The 27,355-nt window shown below is 38.6% G+C and overlaps 1 protein-coding gene and 1 long non-coding RNA gene across 2 annotated transcripts; one reads left to right on the top strand and one right to left on the bottom strand.

The window, feature by feature from the left end:
- Positions 1–891: 891 nt before the first annotated feature.
- On the bottom strand, positions 892–20,000 carry LOC131125139 (uncharacterized). The gene is made up of 3 exons (XR_009128977.1): positions 19,967–20,000; positions 19,569–19,675; positions 892–4,194 (listed from the first exon to the last, which is right to left on the bottom strand). It is a non-coding gene; the product is annotated as an uncharacterized LOC131125139 (long non-coding RNA).
- LOC131125138 (caspase activity and apoptosis inhibitor 1) lies at positions 2,199–7,270 on the top strand. Its single transcript, XM_058066366.1, has 6 exons — positions 2,199–2,419; positions 2,588–2,779; positions 4,383–4,467; positions 4,551–4,605; positions 4,676–4,722; positions 6,727–7,270. The coding sequence occupies exons 1-6, from the start codon at positions 2,315–2,317 to the stop codon at positions 7,104–7,106; spliced, it is 864 nt and encodes a 287-aa protein (XP_057922349.1). The 5' UTR covers positions 2,199–2,314; the 3' UTR covers positions 7,107–7,270.
- Positions 20,001–27,355: the final 7,355 nt, after the last annotated feature.

The following is a 27,355-nucleotide window of genomic DNA, read 5'->3' as shown; positions in this document are numbered from 1 at the left end:
AGATTAATAGCATGTTTGTTGCCATGGAGACCCAAATTTACTTTACAGAGTGTATTTTGTTTGGTTGTTTGTTGCCATGGAAACCACTAATCATCAACATAGGTGTCGACAAGAGTGTTGGAGCAGCCAGGACCCCTCTTATATTATGTTGGCGCGATCTTATGTTAGCAGGTAACCTTGATGTTAACTTTACATGCTAACATTCCACCATCTTTGATGTTATACGAACAATTAAAGCAACAATAGGAAACAATTCTACGTTACAACTGCATTAAAAACATTTTCCATCCAACATTTAACGTTAGCAGTTCAACTTTTAAACTTATTATTAGCTAACAACAAACATGGCTAATGTTCCGAAGGGCGTGGCTTACATACAAAGCAAAAAAGAAGGCTGGTTCATACATCACAGTTCAAAACCTCCATTCACATTGTAAGCACTTTGTGAATAAACACCTCTCTGAGAGAGTCAATCAAAACTCCTAAGTTACCCGTGACCTCGTTCTTTTTATTCGCCGCCCGTTGGAGCCGATTCTGTCCAGGGAAGTATTTCAGCGAGAGGAAGGGATGGGAGAAGCAGTCGGAATATTAGTCACGGATAAATCAAGGGGCTTATGGGACTTTAAATAACGCTGGTGACAGTTTGGAATGGCAGTAATATATCAGACGGGGGCCACTGTCAGTCATGCTTAGCGGCTGCCTGTCGACTTGATGTTTGGAGAAATGCAGTGTTTTGAAAAAAAAATAATAATAAAAGTATATTGCATACTTTTACTATCTTACTTTTACTACAAACTACTATCAATATGAATCATTGGAGTAATTATGTATTTTGTATTTATTATGAAATTAGTATGTATTTACACTTAATGTTATTTCATCTTAGGACGGTCTATATTGTGTCTATATTTTGGAGGTAAATAAATATATTGTTGGGACTAATACAATTTTTGGTACCTCAAAATAGTGTTTTTAAGCTACTAGTAATTGTGGCAAAATATAGCTGAATTTGACATTTGCAAACTATAGTTTTTGGCTGAAAAGTATACAACTTTGGTGGTAAAATACTGTGGTTTTGAGCAAATTGTGTAACAAATTATTTTCACTGTCAATCAAATACAGTATAGCATAAATTAGCATTTACAAACAAGGCATTTTAGGGGCAAAATATAATGTTTTGAGAATATTGTAGTATTTTGGTGGTACAAAATATTGTCGTTGAGCCACCAATATTACTATTGTAGCAAAATATGGCATTTTCCTTTACATCCATTAATCTATTTTCTATGCCGCTTATCCTGTTTAGGGTCGCAGGAGCCTATCCAAGCTAACACCCTGGAGTGGTCGCTAGCCAATCACAGGGCACATCTAGTCAAACAACCATTCACACTCACATTCATACCAATTAACTACAATTTTGGAACGTGGGAAGGAAAACGTGCAAACTCCACGCAGATTCCCTAGCAGAGAATCAAACCCACGTCTTCCTGTTCTCCTGACTGTGTGGCCTACATGCTAACCATTTGTTCACCGTACAAAAACATACTTAAACACAGCTTGTGGTTTGCATTCCACTCTAATACGGGACCAGTGCAATCTTTACCCTCTTAACAGGATGCACACGGGAGCAGATGTTGCAAAAGAAAAACACACCACAGTGATTGTGATCGATGCGCAACCGCCCACCCTATCCGGGGCATAATATGGCGGACGGCATCAGGATAACAACCTGCATTATGTGGAGACAGCTGTCGCCATGGCGCCTGGGCAGGACTATATCGCCTAGGCTTCTGGGCCTTATTTCAGCCAAAGGCAGGGAAGCCAATTAGAGTGATTTACAGCTTGTGTGTGCCGACACCACCTTGAAAGATGCATTCGTGTGCTGGTTAAAGGACACACAGTATATGATACCCGGTTGGTGACAAGTAGTGTTTTAGAAAGTGAGGAACCATCATGAAATCCAGTTAGCCCTACACCATTATTAGTACTATTATTAACATTAAAAAATTTTAATTTTTTAAAATCATTTTTTTCGTTACAAATAATATGTTAAACATGTATAGATTCTATTCTATCATAAAAAGAAAAGTACTGGTTAAAAAATAACAAATCCTTTTGTAATTCACCCAAAGTACCACCATTTTGCCGTTAGATGGGAACATATCACAGTTGTTGTTCTTTCCGTAGAAGAAGAAAAAAAGCTGAAACAGACGCTGGCTGATGACGTCATCACCATGCGCCGCTCATCACAAACAGCCACAGCTATCATTAACCAAGCGTGAGTAATATATTTGGAGGTTTTTTGTCGCTTAAAATGCTTAAAAAGAAGTCAAGTAGTGGCGAAAAGAAACGGAAACACGCCCCGACCGATGAGCGGCATCGTGGGAGTAAACGTAGAAGCGCCGACGGTAACAAAGAGGTGAGATTTGCAAAGCTTGCATAGAAGCTAAAATGGTGATGAGTTTGTGGACCATCTGTAGCTTTCGTAAGAGTAGTAATTATTTGTTTTTTTATATGGGTTAAACTCTTAGAATGCTGCTTTACTTTGACCTTAATAATTGAAGTTAGTACACCTATGTTCATTCAGGACTCTAAAGATGATCTCGCTGACCCAGACCTGGACAGGGTTGGCAGTGACATTGAGGAAGGTGGGCTCGATCTCGGGGTGCCATTCCAGCCCATCACCGCTTATGTGAGCGACAAAAAGGAGATGCTGGAGCAGTGCTTCCGTGTTCTGGGTGAGAAGAAACTACGCAGGATGCTGCCAGATGAATTCAAGGTAAGGTACATTTCTCTGGACATGAGACAATAGAAGGGGGGTAGAGTTCTCTAAAATACGAGGGACACTGAACGCGACACTGTGTATCGCTATTCCTGTAAATGGAAAAGCGGTGTCATCGCTTTTTTTACGGTAAAATTCTGGCAACCCAGCTGCCAGTTTTTACCGTAAAAACTACAGTTTTTTTTACAGTGTACATTTTCACAGTGGTACTATGGTTTCTACCTTATCAAAGAGCTGGTTCTTGAAACTTTCTTGGTCCTTATGGTGGGTTATTTTGCAGCTGTAATCAATAAAAGAACTAGAGTTAAATGGTGGCATCATAGATGGAGCGATTACTTCCGGGTGGGAGTTGAGGGCATGCTATCAGGCATGTTTTATAATAAACACACATTATGAACATATGCATTGTATTAATAAGTTGATTCACCAATGGGGAATCTTTGGTAATGTGATTTGGTGATACGTTGGCAATATGACGAGTTTGTGTTTTTTATTCTAAACAAGTGACATTGCAAGATTTACTATTGGGTGTAATGGATGCAAGATGGCCGAATAAAGAAGCAATATTATCAACGTAATAAAGTGTATGCTGTAATACTGCAATCTATTCAATATCGGTATGTGGTTCCAATATCAAAATAATTCACAAATCGGAAAAATATCCAATCCATTCCTGCGGAAGTTTCTGATCCATGAGCCACGCCTTTGCCTTTGCTTTATTGACTTATTTTGTTATGTTTTTAAATAATGCAGTTTCAGAGATTTCTAGTGAACATTTTAATCAAAATTATAATTTTAGGAAATACATTTTATATATGTAATATGTATATATATGTATGTATATGTATGTATATGTATGTATATATATGTATGTATATGTATGTATATATATGTATGTATATGTATGTATGTATATGTATGTATATATATGTAATAAGACAAAGCATAGCTCAAATAAGCCCTGATGATGAGTAAGACAAATGGACTTGGATCCTCTCCCCCCACCCCTCTTAGGTGATGGTCCCCCTTTTTAAGAAGGGAGACTGGAGGGTGTGTTCCGACTATTTTCTGCCTTCCTGGTGAGGTCTATTCAGGCGTTCTGGGGAGGAGGACCTGATTCAGACTCGTTTCCATTGAGTGTTTGACTCAGCCATGCCTTCCCGTTGTCACCGATTTAGGGTGTTTAGGGGATCCAATTTGGTGGCTGCAGGATTTGGTCCTGCTGGTCCTGCTGCCATGATCTTCAAGGATCGGTTTGTGGCAGGGATGAGAATTAGCACCTTAAAGTCTGTGGTCATGGTTCTCACCTTGAGGAAGACACAGGACACGTTGCAGAAATTATGCCTCTGAACTGACCTGGGAAGTCCTCAGGATCCGCCGAGAGGAGCTGGATAATGTAGGGTGTCTTGGCCCTGATGGATGGATGGAATATTAGTTATTTCCCTTTTAATTAAAATATCTGATGATGACTATATTATTTTATTTTATGAGCTCATATAATAGTTCATTACATTTTCAAGCTCCAGTTATTGTGGGTTAATTACTTTTTTAACCTATCCCACTAACTTCTTTTTGTTTTTTCGTCACTTTTGTCCTGCAGGACTTTAGCTTAGAGGAAATTCGAAAACTGTGTTGGCAGCAACTGGAACCAATTTCAGAGCGAAACGTTGTGCAGATCCTATCTGGTATGATTATTCTGTTTCATTTTTTTTTGTATTTAACCTTTCCACACGTACACTAATAGCTTTAAAATATTTGTTGCATTCAGGGGAGCAAGTGACTGAAGAAAACATCAAAAACACACAACAATCCTCAGAAATCCAGTGAGTCCCTAAAGCAAAATGTTATTTTATGCAGTTTTCTTTATTATTACTTTTACATATTTTTATTAAGACAAGAAAACAGCGTGAAAGAAGCAAGTGGTGACATCACCAAGCAAGGTATGTTGAGCATGCAGAACGAAATATGTAGTTTTAGTATGTAATTGTACTAACAATTTTATGACAAAAGAAACCCCTCCAAAGTTGAACAAATTGTCCCGTGGTTTACTTTTTATTTTGCACGCCTTTTGCGGTTTCTTTGGCTTTTTTTTTCATGACTCTTAAGCAGCAGCTCCGACTAATGAGAAGACAAGGACGAGAGAATAAGACTATTCATCGGAAGTATGGAGTGTTTTTTTGTTTTTATGGCTAGCATACTTCAATTCACGTTTGCATGACAATGAATAATTCTGTTAGGTCGCGTTTTGCTTTGCTGGAGCCTATCCCAGCTGTCTTCGGGCGAGAGGCGGGGTAAACCCTGGACTGGTCGCCAGCCAATCACAGGGCACATATAGACAAACAACCATTCACACTCACATTCATACCTATGGACAATTTGGAGTCGTTAATTAACCTAGCATGTTTTTGGAATGTGGGAGGAAACCGGAGTACCCGGAGAAAACCCACGCATGCACAATCTCCTGAATATGTTGCCTACGTGCTAACCACTCATCCACCGTGCGGCGATATATTTCAGCTGGTCTTAAAATTTTAACAGTGATTAACTAGCTTTTGCAATTGTGTTGCACAAAAAAATGTTAAAGTAACCATGTTTTAACACCGAAAGTGGTAAACTTCTTTTTACACTTTTTACACAGCTAAGAATGTTTTAAAGTAGCAATGCGACATGTTGCGTAGTGCATGATTTTGTACTAACAATTTGTAGTTTTGTAGTGATGTTGTGTTTTGCTGCAAACAGTCGTTAAAAGTGCTATTCCTATTTGGCTTCAAATTGTGTGTGCGTGTGTGTTGCCTGGGCTGTGATGGGAAGAGAGAGGGATATAGTATGTTGAAATGCCAGCGCCCCCTTGTGTTAGGGTTGGCACCGACCCGTTTTACATTTTAATGCATAAAAAGAATCACATAACATTTGTTTATTGCATCAAGGCTTTTTGACTTTGTCAGGAAACTCTAGTTCAACAAAATAAAACCAAAAAAATAATTTTTACTACATTTTAAAATAGTTTGGTTGAAATTATGACCACTGTATTGTTAGGGTCGGTTTCGACCCGGTTATAATAATATGACTATAAAGCAATATTTTGAGCCAAAACTGAAATCCTAAGTGTACAATTAGCCAACACAATGACAACCAGCTCCTCTTCTCATCATGTAAGCTTCAGGGGATTCTCATTTTGACCGCTTTTCCAGTATACCAGCAGAAAAACAATGTCCAGACATGTGAGGTGAATTCACTCATTTGATTGGCTGATTTCAACATTTACAATTTGGATCATGGAAAGAATGGCAAGAAGTACAGTGAACCAAGATCTGGACCTGTTCTGCTTTTTCATTTCACTTTATACTAAAGTTCTGTTGCTGAAAACAATAACTTTTCTTGACATTAATATATATGGGTCAAAATTGACCCGAACACCATCGTTCTTTAGTAATTAATACTAAAATGAGAAAATAAATAAAACTAATTGATTTAAGAGATATGTTCTATAGCCCTCAGTAATAGCCAGAACCTTCAATTTATTAAAATTATTCTTTTGAGGTTCATTTTACCATTTTTGGAAATTGGGTAAAGGGGTATAGTGACAAAAAAAGACCTCCATGCCCACACCAAAAGTATTAAAACCAACATTTTCATTGAATGAGGAAGCCTAAGAAGATAACCAAGACACGAGAAGCAAATTTGATGGTAACTTATTGTTTTTAGTGTATTTTATAGCTGATTTAATACACGGGTCAAAACTGGAGCAGCAGTTAACTTCTTATTACACTTGTAGACCTGCCAACATGTGTGCATTTTCCGTACTCGCCACGCATTTTGACGAGTGCGGCCACGTAATCGACCACACATTGTTATCCCGTTGACCAGCCAGTTAGGGAATCACTACTGAACTGTACTAAAACATTTTTTGCATTGAGATGAACCCAGAATAATTTCCTTTCCAGAGGCCAGTGCCTCCAGCGAGGACAGCGATGTCCTCAGCATCAACGCCGACACTAGTGACATTGACGCGCCCAAAGATGAGCAGCCAGTGGACAAAAACGCCGGCGTCGTGCCTCCACCTAAAACGGAGGCAATCCAAAACGACATCGACCGAAGCGTCAGCGAGATATTAGCGTCTAAGGACGAGGAAACTAATAAAGAGAGCCGAGCATTATCCATCCAGGACGTTCCGAACCGTGCCGTTGTCACAGCTAACATCGCAACATCACCGCAACATCCGCCATCGCTTCGGCAGCTGGAACTTCTTGAATTGGAGATGAGGGCGCGTGCGATAAAGGCCTTAATGAAAGCCAGTAATGGGAAGGCAGCTAACCAGGGATAAAATGCTGCATGTTTTCATAGTGTTTATCAATATGTATCAATACCGCCCAAAAATGGGCTTTTAAGGCACCTCAGTTTGTCAACCTTTATGCGTATCATCACTCCACCATGTGGTTTTTTTTTGTTTTTAAATCAAACTGTAAATAAATGAAACGCTAACTTGTACCAATTGAGTGTGTTTCTCTATGTGTCCACGAGATGGCAGTGTTACTCCGCCATAAAGTATTGCAGCATTTCTGCTGTATACAATGACTTAGCATCTTTGCATTCCAGCATCAACTTGAAGCATTTATGCAGATGCATTGCTCCGTGGAGGGGATTTGCATTTAAAAGGCTTATTCCAGAGGCCGGCAAGGTTAAATGCGCTATTATGTATGCATTTCATTGATTTCTAGGGGAATGCATGCTAAATGTTTCTGTGTGTGCAGTTTATTGGTGTCATTTTACTGCTATTATGATGAAGTACATGGCTTTTAAAGTAGAAATGTGTAGACTTATGTTTTGGTAGCATTGATACATAAACATTCAGCAGATTATTCATTTACATTAATTTCATTTGCTATTTTTATTAGATTTTTTATCCATTAAGTAGTAGTAGTGGTACATATTCTTTTCATTCTTTTCTTATTTTGTAAATATTCTATTCAATCAAGCCACATGTTTTCCAATGAGATAAAAAGAGAAATAACACTTGAAAAACCTAATTCTATTTAAATATTACATACTTTAAACAATGCACTAATATGAAACAATAATACCGTAAATATTTTAGTTGCTAAAGAGAGACTCCCTTATTATTTTCTGTACAAAGTGTTGTTTTTGTGCAACAGGAAATGGAATAGAACTAATGACTCTCTCTGACAGGCTAATAAATAACAGCGTGACTCAGTAGCCACATTTAATTTTCTGGCAGCAACATTTTTCTTTTTTTTTGTCAAAGATGTCAAGTGTTTCTTTTTTAATTAAACAGCCATTTTTGCAACAAGACCCATTACTGTTCTTGTCCTTTATTTATTTTTAGGGAATATAAGTCATGCTATTCAGGACTTGATTCCTCCCATCTGTAAAGTAACTTTGTGTCCTGATAACAATCTCTAGTTTGTTTTTGTCATATGTAACTGCTATATGGAAAATTAGTATATTGCGTTCTAATCACAAACTGATTTGAAACACTTGTTCCTGTAGTGTAACCCGGCAGGGGGCCTCTGTAGCTACACCACGACTCCGCTCCATGACAACCCGCATGGGCGGCCAGTGGAGGTTACTTTGCATACTTCGCAGCAAGAAAAATGAACTGCGGAGACGCTGTTGGCATAGCAAATGAATCAGCGTCGCAAGTGCCGTTAATGATATATTGAAATGAACTATTTGTCAGGCGGCGGGGAAACGGTTTTGCACGCTTATAAGATTATTTCTGGCTGATTAATCAAGGTCTACTGAAGTGACTCGAGTATTAATCAGGTCATTCTCCTGCAGGAATTAACAATTAAATTTTTTTTTCACCTACCCTGCACAATTAAAGGTCACGCAAAAATGATGAGTCACTTAAAACGTAAAAGATCCGTCATGTGTCAAGCGGTCCAGTGTTGATAACCTAACCTTATCGGATATGAGAAGTAACGACGTGTCATAAAGAGCAATCTGAGTTGTGAGAGATGATCAGCAGGTTGTTTTTCTCTAATTTTTCATAAGTTAATAACGTAATAATTGCTTTTCCACCACTTCCAACATGTATGGAAATGACAGTGGACAAAAATCTAGTCGTATCAGAGTATTCATACGTGAATGACAAAGTCAGACATACCAAGTACAATGTACTTTGGGTCATGGTTAGTGGTCACATGCCTCTCCGCTAGGACATCAACATAAACATCATCATCTCAAGGATACCCAAGGATTTTCCCTCAGACTCGGTACCAAAAAGAGTCTGGTCTAAGGTTATCATTATCATAATGCTAATTATTCGTTCGTTGACTGGGTACACTGACCATGTTAGAAATGCCCCCAATTTTGCATGTGTAAGAAAATGTATGCTTTCCGGCATCGAACGTGCATCAGATTACAATTGAGTGCATCCCATAATCAGTTCACAGTTCCACATGTCGGAAAGGAGTAGGAAGAAGCAAAGCTTATTAAATCCTACCCCTCCATCTGGTACTTTTACAATCAGTAACTGTTACATTTGTTCACTTCCTGCTTTCCATAATTCAGTTTAAGGTTTTTTTTTTGTTTTTTTTTAATAATGCACAACCATACAATGACATAATGGGTACCATAGTGACTGTCCATATAGTTAGGGTTAGGGTTAGATTCCACATACTGAAAAGTTATGGCTTTTTAACGTAGTCCTAGCATAGCATATAAGTGTTTCAAATGTAGTTCTTCCCTGAGGTCATTGCTTGTTAGCTTGTGTTGCTGTGCAAACCCTCTCCATTTTAAATTAGTAACCTATGTGTGCAGTTGAAAATAAGACCTAAATGTATTATCATATAGTATAACAAATTTAGTCATATATCAAAAATGGTTCACTGTGTGGTTCATGTTTTGTAAGTGTGCATGATGTCCAGTCAATTGTCTGAAAGGGTATGCAACTGTGAAAAGTTTGGGATCCATTACTCTTGTGGATTCTAGTTGGAATGGGTCCTTTTCTGCAAAAGGGGGCTACGTCAAGGGAGCGTTTCCATGGTAACGCAGCGACGGCTCAATGCTTCTCTCTGGGGTAGTATCCATGGAGCTCCATGCTTGGGAAACGATGATAAACAAAAAAAAGGCCGCAGAGTGTTGGCTAAAACTCAACTAACACTCGTCTTTAGCAGAGCCTCCCTAGGTAGAACACTTTAGCTATTTAGTCAAATGATAAACACAAACTGAACCTTTTGTGGTGACCCGTGCCGATCACATTTTTTTTTTTGCATAAATTACAACCTTTGGTGTCAGAAATGTCACATGAATTCCCAATTAATGCCTGCCAGCCGACATAATGGAAGACTCTTATAGCTGCTCATTTTGTCAGTTTTGTAGATTTGATATGTCTGGGAAAATGCCCGCTTGGTGGACCTGAACCACCTCGCTTAGTAATATCTGGCCTTTGTTTAGTATCAGGCACGAGTCCATCCCCTTGCAACCCGTTTTGGTCACCATTCACAACAAAAGATGTTTTAATATAGTATGGTGGCAGAGGTGAAAATCGAAGATCTGACAGCATTTATCTGTTTTTTGTTCAAAATAACTTAAAACGTTCTTCTTCATGGAATTGGATGAAACTTTTTGGAATTGTCGGAAATGGGATATGGAAGAACTGATGTAATTTTGTAATTTTTGGAGTGATGTGGATCACTGTCTGGATCTCGGAATTTTTTTAAGGATTCTTTGGCATTGCGAGAGTGGAAAATTTTCCGCATTTGTGCAGGTAAAAATGGGGATGGGGGGGGGGGGGTGATACAGGACAAGTTTCCAACAGGTTCTGCAAATTATAAAAAAAACTGATTCATGATCCGTAATCCAACTGATTATTATTTTGGTGTGAATCATATGCAGGGAACTATAGCGCTATAGTTGCTACTCTTGTTTGTTTGTTCATTAGTTAGTTTCTAGAATTTGTTCCTGTTAAATTTGTTATTGTTTGTTGTTGTCATTTTTCCCTGAGAGAAATGGCTTGCGTGTCCGTATGGTAACGACATGAACGACAAAAAAAACCCATTTCAGAGCCCCCATAACACCGTTGCCGTATAGATGAAATGTAAACTGTCCACCCTTAGTTCTTTTTTTTACAATTACGTAAAGACTCCACACTTTGATGTTCCTCCTGTTAGTCATTTTTGTTCCTTTTTAATCCTTTGATTTCATGATGTCCTCCACATTTTGCATATGATTGACAACCCCCCCCCCCATATATTCTCTTAACACTGCTTCAGACAGCCCTTCACAGCGGCGCGTGTACTGTAGCACTCTGTTGCACACCCCAAAATAAATAAAAGCATTGTCTGTTGACTTTCTGCTGTCGGCATCAGCCTGTCTTAAATTGTCTGGGAAGGCAGTAGAGCATGAAATTGAGTTGAGAACTGTACGCCTTGAAGAGGGGGCGCGCGCGCACACACACACACACACACACACACACACACAAGCGTTTGTTTTTATTCATATGGCGAGGAAGGGTCAGTTAAAGATGAATGACAGCTCAGGAGGTTAGAGATTTTGGCTATTTTAAAAGGCAGAATGTCATTTATGTCTGTGTTGCACAAAGGTCATGCGTTGAACTTCTTCCACCAGAAAAATTAAAGGATACGATTGGCCAGTTGTATTGTTCACCTTTCCTTGTGTCCTGTTGTTCATTTTCTGCAATTTTATCAGGAGACTTAGGGCATTACCACAACAAAGGAGAGACTGTGGAGAATTAGCAGGCTTAACCAATATTAGCATGTATGTCAGTGTATTTCTCAAAAGATCTTGTCTGGTGATGAGTTCTTGAACCCTCAGGACCAGATATAGCACCTGGTAGTACTGGTAGTAAAGCTCCAGTAGAAGGTAGAACTACTAATTATGTACAGGAAACTGAGTCTAGGAAAAATACTTCAATTTTTGGTGCTAATCGTAACCACACTTTTCTTCATTTCTCAATGAATAAAACATGAATACGCCAAGAAAAAAAACACACACCATGGGCCATTAATGATAGATGGCCTCGGGCCAGACTTTGAACATCCCTGGTCTAAGGGTTGTGCTCCTGCAGTGAGGTTTTTATTTTTTGTCACATTGACAGTGGCCATCATTGTTAGAAATGCCATTCACGGCAGCCGCTGCACACAAAAGCCCAAAAAAAAAGGGCAATTTGACTTGAATCACTGGGTAGCAGTTGAATTGCCTCACGGCAATGAAGATTAATTCCGCTAGAAAAATAGCACCGGAGCGCCTTAATTTCCCCAGAACCTGATTTCACTCAAACTTTTGTGCTGTTCACTTGAGATATAAGCAGCCGTATGTATTTATGCTTAAAAAAAGAAAGAAAAGCCTTTTTTTTCTGTTGCCACCTCGTGATAAATGTGTGGCTAGTGGGTGATGTATGCCTGAAGATTGTCGAGGCTAACTGCTACTTTGAGTAATAGCCTCCATCCTCTCCTTTGTGAATGCAATCGTTCAGGTGTTGCTTTTTTAGTAGCACTTTGTTTCTAGACCTTTTGACAGATAAAGGTTAACTAAACATACCTATGTGCTGGGATTGGAACATACCAATACATATATAATAATGCACTGCATTTTCAGGCTAGGACAAATTATGAATAAGAGCTGGTGGATGGAAATGTGGCAGAAATTTTAAGAAGTTTTTTTTAGAAAGTATCTGTCTGTGTGTCTGTTAATTTTTGCTTGAAATTTCTACTTTCTGATAGTCTATGAGGCAGTGAATGTATCGTAACTGCTGATTGGATGAGCCATGAAAAGTGAACCGGTTCCAACCACCTACACACATACGAAACTAGCCATCCAACCCACACCGGGAGACCATTTAAAGGCTCCGGATTCCGTTTTGGGTGAGTTCATTAGTCGATTGGGGTGTGACATCATGACTTTCAGAGATTGACGTTTTTCACAGTATTCTAATTTTCCTAGACACTGCATTTTGGGTTTTTCATTATCTGAATTTCAATGAAATATTTCACTCTGTAATGAATCGGTATAATGTATGGGTTTTACATTATAAAATAAGTGACAAAAAATATTGAACGTTTTCCGGATATTATCATTTTTTTAGATGTACCTATCTATTGTTAGTTTTTAAGAGGACAAGAAGAATTGTTTTAACGGTTAGTTAGAGCCTTATTTCAGTTTTAGAGTAATGCTATAAAACTCCAGAGGTACCTGAACAAACAATTACAGAGGGCTTCGATTGTTTTTAGAATTATGCAAACAGATGGGAATGGTTTTATTTCATTTGAACATGCATCAGATTACAATTGAATGCATCCCATAATCAGTTCACAGTTCCACATGTCCAAAAGGAGTAGGAAGAAGCAAAGCTTACTAAATCCTACCCCTCCATCTGGTACTTTTACAATCAGTAACTGTTACATTTGTTCACTTCCTGCTTTCCATAATACAGTTTAGGTTTTCTTTTTCCCCCATGAAACTTTGATTCATTTAGTTCGTGATGAGAATAATAAAGATAAGAGTTGCATCTCTATATGTAGCTTCAAACGCTGCGGAAAAACAATAGCGAATCAGGAGGGCAGCTTAATGTCAGCTGGCGATCACCTTGGCGATCTACCAGTTGCTTACGATCGACATATTGAGCACCCCTGATAGAGATGAACAATTCCTATGAGAGGTTTTGTTTTAGTTGTCCTTCATTTAATTTTGAGTTTTTTTTCTCTTTATTTACCATTTAAAAATATGACTTGACAAGGAGGTGACTTGAAAATCCATCAAATCTATTTTAAGCACACACACCTCCCCAATCAAGTCTACTCAAACAGCAATTCCCCCTAAAACTTTGGCCATTCAAGGCAATTGCAGAACAACTCAAAGTGACAAAGCATGTGATTGGAAGCCCATTACGGCCGTCCTGAGCTGCAGCTGGTACCTGGCCGCCCCCCACCCCTGCCCCCCCCTCTAGCAGTGCCTCTGTTGTGACACCACGCCACAGATGACCACAAGGGTCTCGCACACATACACACACAAGTGTCCCGGAATGCCTCTCATCAGGATTTAATGGGGCAGCAGCATGACGCATCAAAGGCAAGTAGGTGGTCCGCCCAAGCCATCCACCCCTCATTAAAAGCCCTTTAATGGGATCTAAAGGAGGAACACAACATCTTTGTTTTTTTGTTTAAGGGCTGACTTGTCATTCAGCTCTCAAATATTGAAGCCAGTCCTGGTTTCTTGCCTAGTATTAGCATAATAACAGTCGAGGGTCTCAGGAGAGAATTGCAACCTGTAAAAAAAAATGTATTGTAAAAAAAACGTTATTATTTTTTTTTTAGCAGTATGAGCAGAATTTGTGTGCCTTTATTATGAAGGCAGACACAAAACCAGCTACTGTAATGTACGACGAACAAACTAACTCATTAACAATTATATAATTATTCAAAAATTACACTAAATTACATGGAACTCATCTGTGTAGTCTTTGTGTGACTGTGAAAAGGAACATATGAACATGCGAATAAAGAGACAAATTAGTATATGACAATAGAATACCGCTAATCCTCCTTGGACATCGGTTGTGGAGGCTGTGTTGCTCTAAAAACGAACAAAGTGATGCTTGAAAAAACCGAACAAACCATCTGATTTACTAAATGACAATAGTAACAATATCGCTCATCCTCCACTGAGTTTCATTCTAATAACAAACTAAATCAATGACAATAAAACCCCTTAGAATACTCATTGTCCTCTACAAAGTTTCTTGGAAATCCTTTGTGTAGGTTTACACTTATTCTGAAAACGGCAGACAGAGGAATTGAATTGACGATCATTCAATGAATTAGCACTAAGTTTCACATGCAGCATTGCATTATTATAAAATTTAACAAACACAAAAAAAAAACCCTAAACATTTAAACCAACAAGAAAAAACCTCTCATTGTCCACTAAATCCATTATTCTAAAGAAGAACAAACGAAGGAATGACCGAACTACATCAAGAACTGAATGCTGATCCGAGCTTGACTAAAAAGGGCAACACTGAATCTGCTGATATCAATGACTACAGTATTTACATCGAGCGTCATTTAAGAAGAGCATCACAGGCATTGTTTACCTATTTTAGAGGAAGTAATAACTCCATTTTGCAATTTGATAGACTTGAAGCCAAGGTCACACTGTCTTGAAAAGCCATCAAATCTATTTAATATCGATTCCTTTTGAAAAGTCAACAGATATGATGCCAGGCAGGGAAGAAACACACGGATACATTACAGCGAGATCAATTTTGGCACACAATCCCTAAGTGGGATTACGGTAGATGTCTTTTCTACAAAACCTTGAGGCATTTACTGGCAGGGGGGGCCTCATAAAAAATTCAGTGACAGAGAGCGGTGCAGGAGTAGCATGTTTGTCTGACTTCTTCTTAAAGATGTTAGACATTGTTTTTTTTGTCAAAAATTCTATAAATGACAGGAGTGCTCTGCTGTTTTTGCATTCTGGTGCTTTTAAACACCCCCTGCTCGTCGGAGATCCTCGAAATATTATTATTAGTATTATTTTGTTTTTGTTTTTTTGCACTACAGTGAAGAAACTGTCAGTCAGGTTTTTTTTTTGGTGTTTGGTGCAAGATGAGTCATTTCAAAGGACTGTTTGCTTCAATGAGATCAGTATCACCTCCGTTTTATTTTCTCTTCTTTAAAGCCGCCACAGACTACATTCAACAAGCTTTTATGTTTCGTGCACAGAAACCAATAGTTGCATCATTTTGGGAAACTTGAAAGTCTCTAACCGTTCTCTCTGTCAGCGTTTTTTAGCTTCCTCTGCCGTCGGCGATAACAAATAAGACACAACATACAGAAGTTTGGCAAGTGTGGGAGATTTGGGTCGAACCAAGGGATGAGGGCGGACGGGGGTGAGGGGGAATCAAATTTGATCTAAATTGCATTTGCTCTCAAGCATCGGAAGGTTTTCAGGCAAGATGGATGTGACAGTGATTTCATTTGTCAAAGTAGATAAATCATACATATTGAGCTTGTCGCACTGATTTCATTTGTTACGAGGAGCCACGCTTGAATATAGACATTGAAGGTTGCATCGCATTGTCCTTTTTCCATTGGTTGCTTTTTTTGCAGCCTTCAAGAAGATCCACCGCTTTGCTTTCTGCGCATACAATCACGGTTTTGAACTACACGAGGAAAGCTGTACTCAAATTAAACTTCAGCCAATCTTTGATAAATACATTTATGTTCTTTATTTATGTTCTACCATTTTTTTGTATTAGTTTGTTAGTTTAATTAGTGATTTTTGTATTGCTCAAAAACTACACACAACTACACGTTTTTATCGAACAATCAAAGGACTGCATTGCTTTGTTTAGTGAGCAACAGTGGTTGTAAAAGATACAAGACAGCAACACGTATTTGGATAAAACAACCTTCTGTACCTTCTTCCAACAGGAAATAAAGAAACAAATTACAAACAATTAAATATCTAACCTGCAAATGCAAGATAAACCGGGCTAACATTAAAATAGATTCAGGTTGCGCCCGCCCTCCACACAGGGTGTCAAAGCCCCCCCATCCTCCCCCCCCGTGCTGTCCAACTCTCTGCATTAATTATTCCACAAGCCAAGACTTAATTTGACTAATCAGCAGTTCTGGGACCGGGAAGCCCCACTTGAGTGGCAAATGCCAATATCCACTCTGATGGCAAGGACAAAGCGAGGCGTGACGATAGATCAACAAGCCGATATGGACAAACCCATCCATCATCATGTCAGCCCATGTGTCCACTGGGCGAGTTCAGAGGCTAGCTAGTTAGCTAGCGGGGCAGGTAAACAAACTGTAGCCTGCAAACAATGGCCTCTAAGGACTCTTAATTACGACAGAGGAGCTGATGGATTGATGCGCAAAAACGGTGTCGGTTTTATTCCGGAATTTTAATCACGACTCTGATAAAATGTGAGCAAGCAAAGGTTGCAAGTGGACACTAACTGTAAAGTCATATTTTTGTGTAGTTTTTGCATAATCCTGCTAATTAACTGACCAACAAACAAACATGGTTTGATGGGTTCTGACTCGGTCACAGCATTACCCCTCTGCCAGATTTTAAGGAAATGGATTGTGTTTTTGTGTAATCCTACTAATTAAGTGGGCAAATAAATGACAACAAGCTAACATGTTTTTACGGTTCTTCCCAGACCAAAGCACTACCCTGCTGCCGTTTGTGGAAATGTATCATCATTTCTGCACTAAGTCTTCCTCTTCACAAATGAACTTTGTCAATCTTTCTCCCTATTGCTGTTGCTCTCGGCGTCTTCTGTCTAGAGACAAATGATCCCTTTCGCTTGAGCTGTCCTCTTCATCGTGCAGAAGTCCAGCCTTTCGAAAAAGGCATTTAAAGTCACTCTTTGACAACATAAAACCTTTGGAGCAGACGTACTGTCTCTTTTCATTCAACACGTGAGCACAGCATATCACAAATGTTGCCTTTACATGACATCATCCTTGTGACTCTCTTTGCAACCATGACCAATCAACAATAGTGACGGTTGGCGGTCCGAACAGTCCAAACAGAAGCTGTAGTAATTCTACACTTGATCCAACGTACTTAAGATTTGTCAGATCAAAACACGATCTCTGCATTAGTCCCCAAAACGCGATCTAAGCATCCACTTCGGTACTTCCTGAAGCTACAGGCATCATGGGAACTGTTGTTTTGCCATAAATTAACTGCATCACTGTGCAAGTTTGTGAGAAAAAAACCTTATAAACCGGAAATTTTGGATGTAGTTTGTAATAGTTAATTCTAAAATCAGTTAATTATCATTAACTGACAAAAGAACAACCAAGAACTAAGAACATTTGATTGCACACTGATGTTACTATTATTACATTTGTTGCGCAGTTGATAAACAATTTTGGAGACACAAGATTTCCATCCATCCATCCATTCTTTTTCTATGCCGCTTATTCTCACTTGGGTCACGGGTATGCTGGAGCCTATTCCAGCTGTCTTCAGGCAAGAGGTGGGGTACACCCTGGACTGGTCACCAGCCAATCACAGGACACATATAGACAAACAACCATTCACACTCACATTCATACCTATGGACAATTTGCAACATATATGACATAGTGTGGTGTGACAAAATGGCACTTTATAGAGTGGCCTTTTGTTGTGGCCAGCCTTATGCACTGCATTTTGTGGATATTGAAAATGTTCTTTGAGCTCATGAAATTTTGCTGTTTTTTGGTGAGTGTAAATACAATACGTTTGTTAAATACATCCCACAATGGTAGGAGAACTATTATATTTCAGGATATTGACTTATCAACTTATCATTTTTGGGAACAACGTTTATGACATAAACATGACTGAGACTGCAGACTTTTTGGAAAATATACTTATGTTAAATAACGTAAAGGGTGGGTCACTGTTTCAGTGTTTGTTCGCCCTTTTTCACCATAGTTCTCATATTGTGAAGGATCTTTGAATGACTTCCAGCTATGTTTGAATTGGATGTTTTTCATTTCAAGCGCATGAAATATTCAAAGGACAGACATGCGCTTGACCTTAAAAGCCAGCCCTGTTATTATTACGATATAAAAACTATGCAATTAACTGAGGTGTCTGTATTTTTTTTTTGTACAAAAAAAACGCTACCCGGAGTAAATGCTATATTATTAAGGCAATTTCTGTGGTGACATGTTAATGGAGATGTGGCTGTTAAAAGGAGGCACTGGATGGAGGTGTAATGATGGTGTTAGAGCTAAAGGGTCGGCAATATGCTGGTCCAATTCTAAATGCAATTCGTAAAACCTCAAATGAACTGTGAAAAGGACATTTAAACCATAAATACTCATATTACATTATGAAAAAAATAATGAAAGTAATGTGTTTGTGCGAGCACTTTATGTAGCTAGACATGTTACTACGCATTTTTGGCAAGGGTCCTGGGAAATCTGACCCATGCCACCCACTGTTTACCTTGGTTGAAGTATGATGCAGGTAGCACTAAATACGGTATGCATTTAATTTTTTTTTTAATCTTAAAGGATCACAAAGTATCTCACTTGTATCATTCCATTTTCAGTATATTTTTTGTAGCGGTTACAGTAGTATTGTCCAAGTAGTGCCTCACATTCATCGCCGCCGTTTCTATTTTACGAGTCCGGAAATATCCGATCCATACACTGTTTGGTATGTTTTCATGGTTCAGTGGTTGAAGCAGTATGGCGCTGGTAGCGCTACACATCTTCTACATTATTTGTTTGTTAGCAGTAGCAGGTTGCGCTCAACGTGCTACACATTTGTTGCTGTTTCTATCGTAAAGTTTCTAGTTTAGCATGTTTTGTTAGCAGTTTTAGCATTATGTTACCTTGCTAAAGTAGACTTGGGGAAATACAGTTATAACTTTACTACTCGCTGCCAAATGTTCTCGACCTGAAACACATAAAAGAGCGGGAAAACTACAACCATCGAATCATTTCAAGCATGCTCTGCTCATTGACAGGAAATAGCCATATTAAGATAATATATATATAAGAAAAATATACATTGAAATATACATCCATTTTGTTCCTCACTCATTCTTTTGTCTATCTACTTCACTTGCACCTAAAATGGGTGCTAAAGGCGGCCAGGCTTCGGTTCTCACCGCTAGGCCTGTTAGCATTAGCGAATATACACATATATGTAGTATATACACAGACTTTCTTTTCTCACATAAACAACTAACATACAGTACAGAGGCATCAAAAGTCACTCTACATGACTATACTACATATCGTGGTGTACTTAAAAACACTTCTTTTTCACCAACCTGAAACACATGAAAGAGCGGGAACAGTTGGTCGTCTCTCCAATGCAGCAGTTTTTTATTTCTTCTGCTACGCAACTACAACCATGGAGCCATTCAAGAATGCTCTGCTAATTGACAGGAAATAGACATATTAAGATAATATATATATGTAAGAAAAATATACATTGAAATATACATCCATTTTGTTCCTTCACTCATTCTTTTGTCTATCTACTTCACTTGCACCTAAAATGGGTGCTAAAGGCGGCCAGGCTTCGCTAGGCCTGTTAGCATTAGCGAATATACACATGTATATACACAGACTTTCTTTTCTCACGTAAACAACTAACTATCAAAAGTCACTCTACATGACTATACTACATATCGTGGTGTACTTAAAAACACTTTTTTTCACCAACCTGAAAAAGAGCGGGAACAGTTGGCTGTCTCTCCAACACAGCAGTTTATTTATTTCTTCTTCACCGCTGTGTGCGGCCTTCCCAACAACTAAGCCGCAACGCCCCCCTGTGGCGCCACTGTGCAACAGCACCGAGCAGCGAAAGTGCCCTACTTTCAACTACAAATTATAGGAAGATTAAATGAAAACCCCTTTGTTTTTTTTTTTGTTTGTTTTTTTCACACCTTTACAATTACAGTGTAGTGCATTTTCCACCGTTGTCCACTACTTCCTGACTTCTTGGCATGTTTAGGTTAGCTTTTGCAGTGTCATTGTCTGGAGACAAAGTATCAATATTGTTGGTATCATCTCGAAACAAGTTAACAATGCCGTGATTTATTGTATCGTCTCAAAACTAAGTATCCATACTGTGATATGTGGTATTGCTGTCTCTAAACGAAGTATATTGTGACATTTTGTATAGTGCTTGTCTCTAAACAAAGTATTGATACAAGAATACCGCATATTTTTAGCTCTAAACAAAATATTGATACCAGAATAAACTGTATCGTGTATGGTGTTGTCTCAAAACAAAGCATCAATATTGTGATATTTCTTATGGTTTTCTCTCAACAAAATATCAATATCAGCATATTTTGCCTCATCGCGAAACCATGTACAGTGAAGAAAATAAGTATTTGAACACCCTGCTATTTTGCTATTTCTCCCACTTAGAAATCATGGAGGGGTCTGAAATTTTCATCGTAGGTGCATGTCCACTGTGAGAGAGATAAACTAAAAAGAAAAATCCAGAAATCACAATGCATGATTTTTTTAACAATTTATTTGTGTGATACAGCTGCTAATAAGTATTTGAACACCTGAGAAAATGAATGTTAATATTTGGTACAGTAGCCTTTGTTTGCTATTACAGAGGTCAAACGTTTCCTGTAGTTTTTCACCAGGTTTGCACACACTGCAGGAGGGATCTTGGCCCACTCCTCCACACAGATCTTCTCTAGATCAGTCAGGTTTCTGGGCTGTCGCTGAGAAACACGGAGTTTGAGCTCCCTCCAAAGATTTTCGATTGGGTTCAGGTCTGGAGACTGGCTGGGCCATGCTAGAACCTTGATATGCTTCTTACGGAGCCACTCCTTGGTTTTCCTGGCTGTGTGCTTCGGGTCGTTGTCGTGTTGGAAGACCCAGCCACGACCCATCTTCAATGCTCTGACAGAGGGAAGGAGGTTGTTCCCCAAAATCTCACAATACACGGCCCCAGTCATCCTCTCTTTAATGCAGTGCACTCGTCCTGTCCCATGTGCAGAAAAACACCCCCAAAGCATGATGCTACCACCCCCATGCTTCACAGTAGGGATGGTGTTCTTCGGATTGTACTCTTCATTCTTCTTCCTCCAAACACGCTTATTGGAATTATGACCAAAAAGTTCTATTTTGGTCTCATCTGACCATAAAACTTTCTCCCATGACTCCTCTGTATCATCCAAATGGTCATATGCAAACTTAAGACGGGCCTTGACATGTGCTGGTTTAAGCAGGGGAACCTTTCGTGCCATGCATGATTTCACATCATGACGTCTTAGTGTATTACCTACAGTAACCTTGGAAACGGTGGTCCCAGCTCTTTTCAGGTCATTGACCAAGTCCTGTCGTGTAGTTCTGGGCTGATTCCTCACCTTTCTTAGAATCATTGAGACCCCACGAGGTGATATCTTGCATGGGGCTCCACTCCGATTGAGATTGACCGTCATGTTTAGCTTCTTCCATTTTCTAATGATAGCTCCAACAGTGGACCTTTTTTCACCAAGCTGCTTGGTAATTGCTCCGTAGCCCTTTCCAGCCTTGTGGAGGTGTACAATTTTGTCTCTGGTGTCTTTGGACAGCTCTTTGGTCTTCGCCATGTTACAAGTTAAAGTCTTACTGATTGTATGGGGTGGACAGGTGTCTTTATGCAGCTAACGACCTCAAACAGGTGCATCTGATTCAGGATGATACATGGAGTGCAGGTGGACTTATAATGGGCAGACTAACAGGTCTTTCAGGGTCAGAATTCTAGATGATACACAGGTGTTCAAATACTTATTTGCAGCTGTATCACACAAATAAATTGTTAAAAAATCATGCATTGTGATTTCTGGATTTTTCTTTTTAGTTTATCTCTCTCACAGTGGACATGCACCTACGATGAAAATTTCAGACCCCTCCATGATTTCTAAGTGGGAGAAATAGCAAAATAGCAGGGTTCAAATACTTATTTTCTTCACTGTATTTGTGGTAACATGTAATTTTGTATTTATTGTATTTGCATTGTAGCTGCAATATCAAAGGCCATTTGAATTAAAGGCGCTATTATATGCTAGCAGGTTGCCAACAAACGACCATATGGCGCACATTAGTCCGTATATGGACGTTATCCCCGGAGTGACAACATGATGGATGAAGTCTGCCACCTCTTTAATTCCTTTGTCTAAATGTTTTATGAAATCAAGATAGAATTTAATCAATCCCAACTGAAAACCACGGTCGACGTTTTGATTTATACTAGTCGCCAAGGTCGCTAGACGACCTGAAGGGGAATGACGACCACACATGAATTTAACCACGGGGAATGATGGCTTATGATCAATGGCATTCCCTTGCGAGGAATTGACTATGTTAATTCACGGCTCAGTGTAAATCCATAGCTATAAAGCTTCGCAGACAGAGATCACTTGCTTTATTTTTCCGTGATTGTTTATGTAAATCATGTTGCTCAAGTTACGTGAGTGATGTTTCAACTTGTAAACACTAAATGTACCGCTTATTTGTTTTTATTATAAAGGAATGGATAATAGGTAGATTAAGTGCGTAGAAATTATAAAAACTCTAAAATTATCAGGTTTTCAAAAAAAAAAAACCCAAAAAACGCATTTATTAAAAACAAAAAAATTAAAAAAACTTTGCTTTGGTTCCAATTTTCTACAATAAAAGCTCTGATAAAACATTCCACGGTTCTCAAATATCTTACTTTTTATTTTTCTACACAAAATAAGATGAAAAATAAATAAACAAATCAAGAATAATAAAGTAAATCAATCAATCAGTAATTAATAAATAAATGTAATAATAATAATAAAACTGCAAATAATAAAAACTTAAGAAACCACACATAGTTGGTGGGTAGACAAATTATTTTTTTCAGATTAAAATGAACAAAGCATTATTAGAGCCCTGTAGACATGACAAAACACGACTATAGTCACATTTATACTCTTTTTATTTACAACATATTGCGCAACTGCTATATGTCTTGAGACACATGCTAACTCGCAAACTAGAGAGCTAGCGACCTAAACGGTAGCCTTCAAGTTATTTCCTTGAAACTTAAATAGCCAAAAACTTACCACTTCCACACGGATAGGGAGGATAACTATTAACAGTTATTTAACCTTTAACATGAACATTAATCAAACGTAATATTTTTTTCTGGGTACATGATACCATACAGCATCCATATCAAACTAACATTAAACTTTCATATCAAGGCAGGGGCCTCAAACTTGTGTCCTGCGGGCCACATTTGCCCCGCGGGTCGCGTGTTTGAGACCCCTGGGAAACATTGTGCAATGAGTCTTCAGTTTCTACTTGTAAACTTTATCTGTACTTTCCATGGAAATTACAAGTGAACCAAAATACATTTATTTTCTCTTCCCGGTTGCAAGGAAGAAACTGGAAGATGTTTTCTTGTTGGGAAAGAGCGATGGAAACATTGCTAATGAGCACTATGGACAGCCTGGCATTTGGTGACATCTTAACCATGCACCACACACATGATGTGTTTACTACCTGTACTTATACCCCCCTGTGATGCCTTTAGGGACAAACCTGATAAGTTGTCACTCTTGTTAGCATGTTTGCACCACAATTAAGTACAATTTGCTTGAAACTGACCACAAGGTGCTATCCGTTACTCTCAGTAGATGACTCTATTTTCTCAGATGTAAAGGTCACAGTGGAAGATGGCTTGAGGGTCTTTCACCACATTACGCTGCCGTCTTCTCGCGTTCAGGTGTCGCTGAACCTCAATCTAATGTGACAGGATTGTTTTCTTGTTCAAGAGACACAGGAGACATCAAGATGGCCGCAGGCAGTGGGAGAAGGGAGTTGGCCAACCTATTATCTAACGATATTAATCGGAGTATTTAATCATTTAGCAGATGGAGGGGGGAAAAAAACACATTCTTCTGTGAAGCCAAACCCCCGCCCGAGAATATAGTGCCTTTTCATTGATTGTAATAGAATTAATTTAGCCTTCTAAGTTGAATTGTTGACTCCCTTCTCATGTTGTTTTTTGTAATGCACAAAAAAAAATTTATGTGCCATCTTACATACTTTTTCAAGCAGTTGATGTTTGCTAAATACAAGGATGAAGAGTCTTGAACCAGTCATGATGTGCTATATATATCACTATATTGACACTTACTATGGTACCCATTATGTCATTGGATGGTCATATCACCTCGTATTTCGGTACAAGGTACATTATAAAAAAATTAAAAAAAAACTTAAACTGTATTATGGAAAGCAGGAAGTGAACAAATGTAACAGTTACTGATTGTAAAAGTACCAGATGGAGGGGTAGGATTTAATAAGCTTTGCTTCTTCCTACTCCTTTTGGACATGTGGAACTGCGAACTGATTATGTGATGCATTCAATTGTAATCTGATGCATGTTCAAATGAAATAAAACCATTACCATTATCATCTGGGGTGAAGCATCATACTTATTGTTGCTGATTATTCTTCTCTGTTTGAGTAGCATCACTTAATCAGACCTTTTTTAACAATCCACACTAAGAATCAAGTCATCCTAAAATTAAATAAATCCTAAAATTCATATTTCAGTTAACCAAAATCTCCCAATTCTAACAAATTTCATGCAACTTCCAATGTGTATTTTCCAAAAATAAAAACTGCTAAGCTATGAAATTGTGCATAATTTCCAAAGCATATTTTTCCTTTATGGAAGCATCACGTCTTTTTAAATGTTAGAACAGCAGAGGCCATGATTCCTTTCCCTTCCCCCCCTCTGCTGAAGTCATCCAAAAGTCTGGCCTTATTCTGCCATATTCATCCCCTACTTACAGGAAAGCACTTAATTGATGGATGAGGATGTTATGGGAGATGGCAGGAGTCGTTATGGTGGCTATTTCCCCTCAAATCCTTTCCTCAGAGGTGGTGGCGGTGCAAAGCAAAAAGGTGGATGATTGATTAGGAGTTAAACCGGAAAAGGGACGACTAGATTTTAGTTGAAAAACGACAATATAACTCAAATTCACCGACTGCGCTTTTTGTCTACTTTTAATAAAAAAATTATAAAAATAAAGCAAATTCTTTAGTTTTGATTGTTGGATGGAACGGGGCCGTTAATGAAACCTTTTTGGGGTAAACAAACACGGCACTCTGCTGTTTGGAAGCAATTACCGCCTGTCCGCTATGCTAATTAGCCTCACTTGACAGGAGATAAATAATAATTAAGGGAGATAATTGAGATGAGTGTGTGCACCCTCGCCCTACATGCTTTTTTTCTCATGTTATTTATTGAGGTGACACTCATTTTACATATGAAATCGTCGCTTTAATGGACATGGACAAACACAAATGGATAGAACAAAGTGGAAGTGGATTTTTGTTGTTGTAGTATAAAAAATATGTTTTTTTAACATTATTAGAACCCTCGAAACATTCAATAAACACACACAGAGTCAAATTTACATTAGAATTACACAATAGAGTAGATATAATCATTATTATTGTTCCTGTTGTGAGAGAATTTAAACCTGCAATAAAAGCCTGTTATTTTGGCGATCAAGTCAATTACACAATATAGTAGATATAATCAAAGAAAATAAGACATTCAGAGATTTTAGCTGAATTATGACCTGACCACAACAGTAGCCCTTTATAATAACAATTATTATGAATATTCTGTTATTGTTATTGTTATTATTGTTCCTGTTGTGAGAGAATTTAAACCTGCAATAAAAGCCTGTTATTTTGGCGATCAAGTCAATTACAAAATATAGTAGATATAATCAAAGAAAATAAGACATTCAGAGATTTTAGCTGAATTATGACCACAACAGTAGCCCTTTATGATAACGATTATTATGAATATTCTGTTATTATTGTTCCTGTTGTGAGAGAATTTAAACCTGCAATAAAGGCCTGTTATTTTGGCGATCAAGTCAATTACACAGTATAGTAGATATAATCAAAGAAAATAAGCCATTCAGAGATTTTAGCTGAATTATGACCACAACAGTAGCCCTTTATGATAACGATTATTATGAATATTCTGTTATTATTATTATTGTTCCTGTTGTGAGAGAATTTAAACCTGCAATAAAAGCCTGTTATTTTGGCGATCAAGTCCAACGTTGTCCAATGTAGAAGGCGACATTGGATATACCGCCCTAGTATATTGACAAATTTGTTGATCAAATACATGTAGTAAATACTATTTTCCTATATTGTTAAAAACTACAGGGGATAGAGTCCCACTTCTTTAGCGCTTCCATGCTGCAGGTTGCTTCGCTGAGCGTCTCCATGGAAACACCTTGTCATGTCTTGGTGTGCCGCTTCATTAGACATACCAAAGTACAATTTACTCCTTATCTCCTGGTCTTTATGCAGTAGTTGATAGGTAGCAGTGTACTTTTGGGCTTTAAATGCCGTTTTAACATGCTAACTTACGCATAGGTCTCTCCATCAGAGTAGTGGGAGCTTGCTAAATTGGCCTAATGGATCCGTGACATAACAGAGGACGTGGCAGAGGACTCATCTAAATCGACGCTGCTCACGTTGTCTCACAATTACATCCTTTACAGACGTGGGTCCCAAACTTTTCACACTCTCGTACCTCTTCAGGCATGTGACTGGAGGTCATGTACCCAATACGCCTGCACACTTTTCTCAATAATCTCTAATAAAAACACAGGGCGTTGTTGCGGCCATAACCCACGCCAAACTAAAACTCAAGTCTGAATCCCCAACATCACCTTGTCAATCAGTTCCCCATTTATATAAGTCAAGTCTTAAATGGCTTATTTCCTCTTAATATGGCTACTATATTGCGTAATAGAAGCATGAAGGCGAATATAGGGTTGTTAGTTCATGTCTACAGGGCTATTAATGTTTAGAAAAATCTAATTCAGAAGGTGGGCTGCACGGCGGACGAGTGGTTAGCGCGCCGACCTCACAGCTAGGAGACCCGAGTTCAATCCCACCCTCGGTTATCTCTGTGTGGAGTTTCCATGTTCTCCCCGTGCATGGGTGGGTTTCCTCTCACATTCCAAAAACATGCTAGATTAATTAGCGACTCCAAATTGTCCGTAGGTATGAATGTGAGTGT

This window comes from Doryrhamphus excisus, chromosome 3 (genome assembly GCF_030265055.1).
Source record: "Doryrhamphus excisus isolate RoL2022-K1 chromosome 3, RoL_Dexc_1.0, whole genome shotgun sequence".
Lineage (NCBI taxonomy): Eukaryota > Metazoa > Chordata > Actinopteri > Syngnathiformes > Syngnathidae > Doryrhamphus > Doryrhamphus excisus.
This window is presented reverse-complemented; position numbering and strand designations above follow the sequence as displayed.